Genomic DNA, 12,472 nt, shown 5'->3' on the forward strand with positions numbered 1-12,472 from the left:
GGCTGCTAACACAGGTCAGCCTCCTGGATGACTGGCAGGGCTTCTTACTGGAAGAGGTCTTGTCCCTTACTCCTTAGTGGAGTGCAGCGGAAAGAGAAAGATCTGCTTTCTTTCTTGCATTAGGCATGAGGTAACCTGGGGACATGACCACAGTCATCTTGGCTTACAAAATAACTCCAGTGAATGATGCTAGAAATATTTGGGTAGGAAGTTTTATCCTAAAATTTTAAATCATTCTCAGGATTCACTTTTGTGCCTAATGATGAGTATTTATTTGCATAACGTATTTGGTATCCCACTTAGCATGTTAGTGGCTAGTTTTACTTTTTCATCGAAGAAGGTCTTTTCAAATTGAAAAATAAACTTAAAGAAAAAATTATTTTGTCTAGAGGCAAATTTCTATTAAAGATATGGAAATGCCATTAGACATATTAACATTTCTTCAACTTTGTGTTAGGGGAAGTATGAATAATCATCAAAGGGTAATGATTCTGCCAAAATAAAAAAATGTAAATGATGTGTTTGGATTTTGTCTAATCTTGTATATTGGGCTAAATAAAAAGGCTTCTTTGAATCTGTAAGGTATTTTCCAGACCTCATCTCAGGATATGAGGAAAAAGTTGTTGAATCATTCTCTGAAAATAAAGACTGACTGTTGAACTAGGAAATGAATGAAATCATAAATGTGTGCATATCGCCATCAAGTGGCAAATAAAAGCATTGTTTGTCATAGTTGCTTAGATTAGAAAATAAAGGCACATGTTTCATAAAGTGTCCTTTTATAGCAGCTGTTAAACTCCAAAAGCTAGCCACTTGGTCAGACTTTTCACTGAATGTTTGGTACATATTGACCAGCTGTCCAAATTCAAAGAATCATCGATTCACATACACGTTATAAAGGTGTATGTTAATTTTTGTTTCGTTAATTAGGTGGCATTTTTTCCTTACCCTCCTCCCTTTAATTTCCTTTCATTTGTCTGTAAATTTTTTTGTATTGATGCTTATCTTCTATTTGATTATTATATTACTACTGAAGTTTCTGGAAATGAAGATTTGATTCATTAGCTGATTTTTAGGGAGTGACAATATTGGGATGTTTAAAATATGATTTCATCATCACATGGTAGAAATAATCTTAATGTTTATATTGGATTTGCTATTTTCTTGCATCACAGCTTTCTTGAATAGTTGTAGAGTTGATAAAAAAAATAAGGCTAGTTCAGAGGCAGTTGAAGAATCTTCATTTTTCTTATATTTATTACAAGATTGGAAAGCACTTTCAATATAGAACCTAGGTCAGTGTTTTGAGTGGTAAAGAATTTCTTGTCAACCTGTCTGATTTTTATGCCCTGTTGGTTTCATGCCATTTTATCACAGTACTCTTGAGAAAACCAGCACTACATTTGGTACACTATAGTAAAACACAGCTTTTCGAATTTTATAGCTGATATACCAACTTACTAAGGAGGCTTAACATCTGTCAATAAAATACTAATAGTAGACAAGCTTCCAAAATTGATGCCTTCTCAACTTCCTGATAGTGTGCCAGCTAGATATTTGAATCTGTGCCATGGTAAGTATTGGGTGGTTCCCAGCATTAGAGGCCAGAAAGATCCGTGGTGCAGACTTGAACTGAGCCAACTCCTGAACTAGCCCAGCTAATCCAGGCATCCCTCCAAACTTGGAGTGACCTGGAACTGAGCCCAGTGCCTCGGCTGTGACCTCTATGTCCATGGTGACAGAGAGTATACAGGAACAAAGGCTGCTCTGATTCCTTTCTATTGGTTTAGATACATATGAGAAGACCCCAGAAGATTTTCCTCCTAACTCAGCCTGACCCCTTCGACCTACTAGGTCTCTACTTCCCCATTACTCCAGCTTCATCTCCTGTTGTTTTCGTCTCTGCTCCAGCCACGCTGGTCTGTTGTTTCTCCGCTGTCCATTATAGTCCTTTCTACTTTGGAGCCTTTGCACTTGCTATTCCCTCTTCTGAAATGCTCTTACCCTAGATACCCATGGCTTTAGGTCATGACTTAAAGTCATCTTCTTAAATAGGCTTCCTCTGGCCACCCAGGTCTTCTACATTTTAAAGTACCCCTTCCCTGCTTTATTTTTTTCCCTCAGTACTTACCATCAGCTAACAGAGTATATATGACATTTTAGTCACCTAGCTTTTTAAAATTGTCTTTCTTATTAGACTGTGAGTTCCATTAGGAAAATAATTTTTGTTTGTTTTAACTACTAATATATTCCCAGTATCTAGTATAGACAAGGGGTGTAATAGATTTTTGTGAATTAATGAAAATTAAATAAACCCAGTTCACTTCCTGTAAATTGTATGTAGATTGCCTCTAAAGTAGTCTTTGGTAGAGTTGAGCAAAAAGTAGGTGCCATATATTTTGATTCAATTCAGTCAATATTGTAGTAGGTGCTGAGGGGGAGGCAAACAAGTAGACACTACTCTACTACCTTTATTTATTTTTTTATTAATTTTTATTGGAGTATAGTTGCTTTACAGTGTTGTTAGTTTCTACTGTACAGGAAAATGAATCAGTTATACGTATACATATATCTACTCTTTCTTAGATTTCCTTCCCATTTAGGTAACCACAGGTCACTGAGGAGAGTTCCCTGTGCTACACAGTAGATTCTCATTAGTATACATAGTAGTATATATATATGTTGACCCCAGCCTCCCAATCTACTACCTTTAGGGTGGCCTGAAAGCTAAATCCAGCATGATGGTATCTGTGTGTATGTACGTACACACACATGCCTGTGTACAGTTCTTTCGTGCTTTATTTTTTTAAGTCTGTACATTGTTGGCCTAAAAAGTGTTAAAAAGCATAAATTATTTGCCACATTTTAAAATTAGGAATTTCATGTAAAAATTGATTTCAGGCAACTATTGGGAAGTTGGAGGATGTGGCCAGCACTAGGCCTCCATGCCCATAGTTCAGCCCTGTGAGTGGGTGGGTGAGTGTATACTCACATGCTTGCTGTTCCCAATTGTTTCCTTGTCATCAGAGCCACACAGCATTGGCTGGTGCTCTTTGCAGTTAAGCTTTTTTTTTTTTTTCTTACAGTGGGCTTAAAAGATTAAGAAAGAAATTTCTATGCTTATAGCTATACAAAAAGTGGGAATTATCATGAGGGCTGTGTGTTTCAAGAAAGAAGGGAGGGAACCTACTTCTTTGGGTAATTAAGGGATATTTCTACTTATTTATTATACAGCTGGTCCACCCATTTATATTACTTACCTGGCTGCTATTTGAATTTACTTGGCTACTATTTGAGTAGGTATTTGAGTTTTCAGGCCCCTTGACAAGACATGACATAAATGTTTTTTAAACTTTATTTTATTTATTTAAAAATTTTTTAGCTGCATTGGTTCTTCGTTGCTGCTCACGGGCTTTCCCTAGTTGCGGCAAGCGGGGGGCTACTCTTCATTGCAGTACGAGGGCTTCTCATTGCAGATGGCTTCTCTTTGTTGTGGAGCACGGGCTCTAGGCGCACAGGCTTCGCACAGGCTTAATTGCTCCGCGGCTGTGGGATCTTCCTGGACCAGGGATCAAACCCGTGTCCCCTGCATTGGCAGGTGGATTCTTAACCACTATGCCACTAGGGAAGTCCCGACATAAATGTTTTAAAGTATGTGTAAGTCAGTGTGTGATTGAGCAAAGGACTTACACCCTACATAAGGACTGGATTGATGGTCTGAACTATGTAAAATGTGGGGCCTGCCTGAGCTAGGCTTTTGAATTTTGTAATTACTAAGAGAAGATTATAAGGAAATTATTCTAGGTGGGAAGAATTTGTGAGGGCGGGTTTTTGGCAACTAGCAAAACAAATCTCTTGGTTGTCTGTGAGTTGAAAGGATACAGTATATTGTTCTTTCAGTCATCCACATACAGCAGGTGTTCAGGATGTAAGATATATAGTAATTCAGTGATCCATTTTGCTTTTAATTCTTTTACTTAGTTGTATTAGTATTTCAAAATTTTCTACTTTGGGCATTGCTCTAATTCTGTTTTCCAGGTTAATTACCAAATGAAGTTAAGAGTAATATCCATACCAAGAATGTCATTAATTAATGATATATCATTTGAGTAGACATTAATCAGTAACTGCAGATTCTGTGATGGTATACCATGTTTTGTATATGTTAGAGTACTTTGGATTTGTTGAACTGCAGTAGTTCAAAACTCTGAGCTATGTGAAAAGAGATGTTCCCTGCTCTAAAAAATATCTAGGCTAAATGAATGCGTAACATCAATATAGATGAACCTTACCTGAACAAATGGAAGTGAAAGTCTTGATTTCTGTGCTGTGGATATGATTATTTGCATTACAAAAGACTTCACCAAAATGTTTCATTAGGAGCTAACTTTGTGCAGTTCAGCATGATTTTGTATTCATGTGTTTAAGAAAAGGAAATGCTTTCTTGAATGTAATTGCATTGTGGTTTTTTCCCCCTCATTGTTTCAGGTTTTTTTGCCCTCCTCCTTGTGTATATCTCATGGGCAGTGGATGGAAGAAAAAAAAAGAACAAATGGAACGCGATGGTTGTTCTGAACAAGAGTCTCAACCATGTGCATTTATTGGAATAGGAAATAGTGACCAAGAAATGCAGCAGCTGAACTTGGAAGGAAAGGTAAAGAGAACCATGGTACCAGAATGCAGTTTTCTTACTTGTATTTGTAGTGGTGATTTTTTTTTCCTTTTATGGCTATTGGTAGCACTCTTTTGAATATATAAATCAGAACCAGAAATAAACTTCTCAAGTAGCTGTGGTTTAGTCATGATTCATGGAGCCTGAGCTATTGACATCTAAAGGTGGCACACAATAAGCTTCCTCAGCTTGCTAGCAGTTTTAGCAGGCTGTGAATCAGATTTCTGTTGGGGGCCAGTATAGGAGGCTAATTGCTCATCCATCTGACAGGGGCATGATAGTCAAACAACAATGAAAATACATAGTTCAATAATGTTTTATTCTACTCATTTAATCTTAGTCTTATACTAGAAACAAAGTATTATGGGTTATAAACATCATAAATGTTTTACTTAGCTTCAGTGTAGAACAGAAATATGCTGTGTAGACAAGAACAGCCATGATTACCTTTACTCAAACTTTTAGGTATTTCCTTTGATTACTTTACCAGGGAATAAAATTTATGAGTTAGTTTTACTAATTGTATTTTATGGATTTAGAAAGCAGTTATTTCAGTCTGTACCTTTAGTTTTCAAAAATAGTTCTTCAGTGGCTTAGCATTAGCTATTACTTTGTTTGCTCTTGATATTAAAATTTGAAAAATGGTTATTTCTGATTTCAGTGACCACATGAATGTCTTTTAAAGTACTGCATAAATAGCTGTTATCTCATTCAGTAAGTCTTTGTTGAATGTCTTAGTGTTTGCTGTATTGTAGCCGACACTAAGAATGGGAGTTTGGAGGGCAAGGTTGAGGGTGGTGAGCTAGTGGATTTGTACTCTCATTCAATTTTAGTCATTTTACAGATAATGAGCACTGAGAATAAGCCTTAATATCAACCTCCTTCAAATTTGAGTATGTTTATGTCATTTGTATCTTTATATTTTTATCATTAAGGCTTGTCAACCATGTATTTTAAATTAGGTTTGGGATAAAACTTAACTACAGTAAAGGTTGTTTCATCTTAAAATAGAGCAGTGTAAAATATTTCTGAATTATGACCCTTGAGCCAATGTAAAAGATATATTTCTCAGCATAGGCTTAGTACATCTTTCTTCAACTTCTGCCATTATATCCTTTCCCCAAGCCCTAGAAATTTGCAGAAGAGAATACCTGAGAGCTTGAGCATTAAATAGTACTTAAAATACCTACTTACAGGGTAGTACAGTGTCTGTATGCCAAAATTATGTGTTAATATTTAGTTATAATGAAAAATGCTATTAGAGAAGTCTATAGAGAATAAAACTGGTTGAGAGTCAGCAGAAGTCATTCCAGGCAGAAAGAACAACATAATCATATGCTTGGACTGTCAAGGTACAGGAACAAGGTAAGTGTGGGTCCAGGTAGGCAAAGATGGACCAAGCAGTGGGATAGATGCTGAGCTTCAGAAAGAGGCACTTTGGTCCTATCTCACTTAACCTCCGTTCATTTAAGGTAATATTATTTTCTTTCAACAGCTTGTTCATTGAATGGTACAATTAGTCATTATTGAAAAAGGAGGGATTTTATTTTGCATTATTGGGTATTTGTCCTTATTTTAATCTTCATTTCAACAAAGTTCTAGTATACGCAGCCCTTATTTTTATGGTCATGACATTTAACTATATGTTGGTAATATTTTGGATCTGATGTTTTTAATTTGTTAACTATTCATTTCCTCAGTTTTTGTCTTACATGGTTGGAGCTAGGTAAGCTATGCAACATGAATTACTTCCCTAATTAGCACACTTGTATTTTTATTTTAAAGAATTACATCCCCTACACCTATGTTGCTAGTATTATTTTGTTTATATAATTCAAATTCTACAATTCAGATATTTCCATAAACTTTTGTAGCATTATATTTGGTATTTCTTTTTTATTTCAGGGCAGATTTTTTTTCTTGCCCGAAGATCTTGTCTTCAGAAAGTTGTTCTTTAAGTTAAACTGTTCATTGTTTATAGACAGATTTATTATATGCCATTTTCTGTTTTAGAATTTTATTAGCTAATTTAGCCTTTTGGTATGATGAAGCAAATGTAACTTCAGTTTTTATTTACTTAGTGTCTTAAAGCCGTAATAATACTCTTTCTGAATCAGTGACTTGTCCTTTTTTTTTTTTCTTGTGAATTTTGAGTAGTTTGTGGTCAGTAGCTTTATAGCTTTTAAAAAATAATAAATTGTATCTGAGATAGCTTTATTAGAATTTTTTTGTGGATTCAAACTACTCACTTTTGTAATTTGGGGTATATTTCCTTTCCTTGCAAGGAGATATATGTATGTTTGCTTTTTCCAAACAAAATAAAGCCCTTTGAGTGTCTGTGTAATGACCCAATTTTCTCTGCTCTTTTTTCCTTTCCTGTTTGCCAGTCTACCTTATCATTTATGCTAGATTTCAGTATTTTCTCTTTTCTGATATAGATCATATCCCCTAATGTTAAAACTCAAATTAAGTGATCTCATCATTTTTAAGTTTTGCCATTAGAATTTAATTGCTTTCATTTAAATACACATTTTATTTTTGTTCCATAGGAGTACTCTGCTTTAGTGTATCAATACCCATCTTCCTAGACTTTGTCTTACGTTGTAGAATAATTCCATAGTTCAGGCTTTATTTGACTTTCAGAGCTTTTTAAAGTACGGCAGGGCCATGGTTCAGCATCCCTGAGCACTTAGAGATCCTGGAGTGAAAGGAGCTGAGTGAGTGCAAAGACTGTTGTTTTAATTTTTCTTATTACTATTATGAGCTTTATCTTAACTTTGCCTTGTGCAGAACAAAGCCTCTCAAAGCTTTTATCACCCTTTTGAATTTATAAAAACTTAATTGAGTAAAATATTCAAGACGGCACCTAAATTTTCTTATATAACTTTGCTGTTGAGAAATGAAATAAAGTATGGCATGATTTTTGTTCTGGTACTAAAATTGGCTGTGAGTAATATTTTAAAGATGAAAAACCTAGAACCCATTAGTTGTTTTCTAAATGAGTGGCATTTGCACTACTTTTTAAAAGGAATGCACAGCAGAGGTAGTCAAGAAACTTGTTTAGCTTAATTTTAAAGTAGAGCAATGATTTTTAATATATATATATATATATTTCAGATTTTTAAATACTTAAGCTGTACTTGAGCATTATGTACTCAATCTGGAAAAGGAGATCAATAAGTTAGCCTCTTCCCTCATTCACAGGGATCAAGGGAATAGGAAAGATTTTAGAATTGTCATATATAATTGAAATAGTAGCATTTCAAAATATCTTTGTTGTTTTGCAAGTGCTATAACTCTTTAATACTATCCTTTCAGTTACCAGAATTTAATTTTCTGGTAAACTGACATAGTACTTTGCTGCGTTTGTTTTCTCTAGTACCTTTAAATTCAGTTCTTTTGGTGATGCAATAGGAATTATCCCATTGGGCAAAGTGTTAGCTATTTCAAAAAACATTGTTTTCCTCAGACTCATGGGTGGTTACTCTAGTGTTCGGCTATATAAGAAAAAACATTGTATACACTATTTTGAGAAGGATCAGTGCTAAAATCTTTTGCATAATTTAATTGAGTTCTGATAGCCTTCTTTATATCTTATTTGCAGAAAGGCAGTCATGGAATTTTTTAACTGTAAAATTTTATTTAAAAACCTTACTGCTATAACATTGGTAATTCTGTGAAATAGATGTAGAGCTGTATAAAACAAGAAAAGACTATTTTTCAAAAGCCTTTTTGAGAGGGGAAAACACAGTGTTAGTATTTTGTAGACTTGATAAGGAAGACTTTGTAGTTTGTTTTCAGAGATCAGTACTTTTCACAGTTGGTTTTATCAGCTCTTCTGTGGAATTACTGCCTTTAAGTCTGATCAAACTTTGACGTGGCCATACTGAGTTGTAGGTACATAGCTGACAGGGTTTTGGTGCTATTAAAACTTGCCTTTTCTTTCACAGAACTATTGCACGGCCAAAACATTGTATATATCTGATTCAGACAAGAGAAAGCACTTCATGCTCTCTGTAAAGATGTTCTATGGCAATAGTGATGACATTGGTGTGTTCCTCAGCAAGCGGATAAAAGTCATCTCCAAACCTTCCAAAAAGAAGCAGTCATTGAAAAATGCTGACTGTATGTATACTTGTTTTCTTTTTTGTCCTCAACTCCCAACACGAACTAATAAGACAAATTCAACTATTTTTTAAATTAAAAATTGCTTTTCAGTAGCCAGTTCATTTTTTGCAGATATTTTTGTGGTCTTTATCTGAAAAAGTCATATTCAGTTATTACTGCTGCTTTATTGTCTTTTTCTTTAATTAAAAATGGGCAATACCTGGTGTAGGGAAGTGGTTTTTAAACAGAATTGGTTCATCACTGCCACCCAGAGTCATTTGGAGAAATGGGAGTTTCCTTTTGCTGTCACAGTGACTGGAGGGAGTAATGTTAGCATTAGGGTGTCTAAATGTCCTGCAGTGCCCAAGAAGGTTCCCATTCCACAAAGAATTGATTCACTTAGAATATCAAAAGCACCCCTTTGAGAAACACCGTTGTATCAAATGGGCTTTGGAAGGCTGTCCTGAGAACCTGAACAACACTTTTAATGTAGCTGCACTGGCAGAGACTGCTGCCTCATCAGCACGTTTTTAGACTACAGCAGATGAATGCCGGTTGAATTATACACTTCAACCTCTGTACCCAGTTTTCTTTATTTTAACTTTTTATGATGAAAACTTTCAAACTTACGGAAAAGGGAGAAAGTAGTATAAGGTGACCACCCGGCCTCAACAGGTTTTACCAATTCTGTTTTATCATCTCTATCACCACCACCCCTTCCTCCTCCAACTGCTGGAATTTTTTAATGTGAATCTCAGACATGCTGTCCTTTCAGCCATTTCTGCAGTAGTGACTCTCTAGCAGATAATTTTCTTTTAAACATCATTATACCCAACGACAGTTGATGGTAGTCCGTTCGTGCCATCTAATGGCCAATCCGTGTGCAGATTTATCACGTTGGCTCAGAAAATATCTTTTTACCGTTGTGCTGTTGTTGTTTTCAACAGCTGGCTCGTTCAAACTTGGATCCAAACAAGGCTCATACATTTTAATATGTAATAGTTTCTTCCCTCTCCACCAGCCTGTTTTTCCTTCTGTGTTATTTATTTGTTGAAACTGGGTCATTTTTCCTGTGGAATTTCCATATTCTGGATCTGGCTGGTTACGTGTTCCTCTGTCTCTCATATTTTCTACAAACTGTTGGTTAAACTTTTATTTTAGAATTAGCTGATCCTATGTATGTTCATTTCTATCAGATCAGAAGTCATGTAATATCTGGTTATCCCACTTCTTGTTATGTTAAGATTGGTTATAGTAATTTGAGCTGTTGTTAGTCTAATCCACCAGTTATAAAGTTCCTCAGCGACCTTTAACCTAGTGATTTTAGTAGCCCTTCATGATGGCTGCTTAAATCTAGTATTTCATTAAGGGCTGCAAAATGATGATTTTTCTAATTCTCTTATTCTTAACTTTTGCATTTGTTAGCTGTTTGCTTTAAGTATAGTCTATGGAGAAAAGCCAGGATAAGTTTTTATTTACTAATTTGCAGAATAACAATAGTATTCTTTGAAGGTGACCAATGAGCTTTTAGGATTTTGGTTTATTTGCTTGTTTTTATTTTGTTTTGTTTTATTATGAACTTAATGGGATTTTATGTAGTAGATGGTTTTTAGTCTGCTCAGTCATTATTATCATCATCATTTACTTTATATTATGGAAATTTTCAAACATACTAAAGTAGATAGTTGCATAATGACATGAAACCTCTTATGTTCATCCTCTAACTTGCAGCAGTGATCTTAACTTCAAGCCAGTCTTGATTTATCTTCATCTGTAACCCTACCCCCCACCACGCTTTGCTCTGCCCTCATTTTAGTTTGATGCAAATTCAAGACATTATATCATCTGTAAATATTTCTGTGTATCTCTGAAAGATAGGGTCTCTTGTTTTCTAATATAATTACAATACCATGGTCACATAAAAATAAACATAAAACAACTATAAAAAATAATTTCTTAGTATCATTAAATACCTAGCTAGTGCTCAAATTTAAAATTATCTAAAATGTGGGGGGGGGGCGGTTAGCCCTTTGGTTGAATCAAAATTCAAATAAGATCCACCAGATATTCTATATCTTGTGTTGACATGTCCTTGAGTTCTTTTTAATCTGTGGATTTTCTCTTCATCTCTCTTTCTCTCTCTCTTCTTGTAGTTTATTTATTCAAGAGACTGAGTCAGTTGACCATGAGAGATTTCCACATACTGGAATTTGCTAATTATATTTCCTTGGTGTAGTTTAATGTATTTTCTGTAAATTGTAGTGTCAAAGAGAAACAGAGCTGGACACTAAAGGTGGTTAGAAACAGATTTTATTCAGTACTGTTGCAGTAGGGAAAAGAGATTTCAGTAAAGAACTGAGCTCAACTCCAAATACAACAAGGAGAAGTGGGGATTTATAGCCAAGGAACAGAGTTGAAGGGATCAGTGGATGGGAAGTTACTAAGAGGAGAGAGACATGAAGGGAAGGGGGATTCTTGACAAACTAGCTTACCAGAATTTTTATGAAGACAGGCCTAGATGATCAGATATAAAGGGTGGAGGGGAGGAACTTGATCAGCTATCAAGGATGGGAGGATGGTTTAGCAGGATTCTTGGCAATAACCGGGCTAGGCATGCCAATGCCAGGGCCCAAGGAAGAGTCCCCGTGGAAAAAGGGCTCAGAGGAGCCTGTCTAAAGTTTGGTCAAGGAGAGAGTCTTTGTCAGTAAATTTAGAAATTTGATCAGATTTAAGGTGGTTGTTCTCTGGTTCTTTTTTGTTGTTTGTTACTGGAGGGCAAGCCTACTTCACAGCGATGTAGTGTTCTTGCATCAGGAGGTATAATGTCATGTATTTAGGCTGTTTCCAATTCAAATTACAGGATTACCTCTTTAATTTTGTATTTCTATTGACTCTAAGTTACTTGATGGCAGAGAACATATTTCAGAGTATTTTCTTGCTTACATAGATGTGGTTGTTTTTTCAAGAAATTTCATGCAGTGCTATACTTTAAGGTATTTAGAAGGAAACAAAATCTCTAAAATCACAGTATCCAGAGGCAGTTGCCATCAACTTTGGTAAACATCCTTCCACACCCCTCTCTATGAATGTATTCCATAGAAATAGATGTGAGCACATGGAGACACATGCTGTCACATAAAAATGTATATGTTTACCTAATGAAACCACAGTATAAAGAGTGTACTTTCCATTCAGTGATATATCAGGGAGATATTTTCTTACCAATGCGTTTAAATACACATTATTCAAATAGGTGAATGATATTATAATTTATTTAATCAATTTCCTACTGTTGGACACTTATTATTTTAAAAGTAACTTCCTTTTTAAAAACAGCACCGCATTAAACATACTGTGTAACTCTCACTTAAAAAAGATTTTTAAGGGGCTTCCCTGGTGGCGCCGTGGTTGAGAGTCCGCCTGCTGATGCAGGGGACACGGGTTCGTGCCCAGGTCCGGGAAGATCCCACAGAGCGGCTGGGCCCGTGAGCCATGGCCGCTGAGCCTGCGCGTCCGGAGCCTGTGCTCCGCAACGGTAGAGGCCACAATAGTAAGAGGCCCGTGTACCGCCAAAAAAAAAAAAAAAAAAAAAAAGATTTTTATGAACATATTATATATCTTTAGCTTGACATTATTGATAAAGAGTTACCTTGATTTTTGAGGGGTATCATCTGTATTTTCTTAGAGGGTTAA

General features: G+C 35.6%; 1 protein-coding gene across 5 annotated transcripts in view; it reads left to right on the top strand.

Moving 5' to 3' along the window:
* Window positions 1-12,472, top strand: part of LOC309794972 (recombining binding protein suppressor of hairless) — a 114,638-nt gene that overhangs the window by 89,367 nt on the left and 12,799 nt on the right. For all 5 annotated transcript variants that reach the window (XM_082606925.1, XM_082606924.1, XM_082606923.1 and 2 more), the window contains 2 exons: window positions 4,489-4,654; window positions 8,623-8,797. In XM_082606925.1, the coding sequence (XP_082463051.1) occupies window positions 4,489-4,654; window positions 8,623-8,797 (341 nt within the window). The remainder of the gene's footprint in view (window positions 1-4,488; window positions 4,655-8,622; window positions 8,798-12,472) is intronic.

This window comes from Mesoplodon mirus, assembly GCF_964341445.2.
Source record: "Mesoplodon mirus genome assembly, chromosome: 2".
Classification (NCBI taxonomy): domain Eukaryota; kingdom Metazoa; phylum Chordata; class Mammalia; order Artiodactyla; family Ziphiidae; genus Mesoplodon; species Mesoplodon mirus.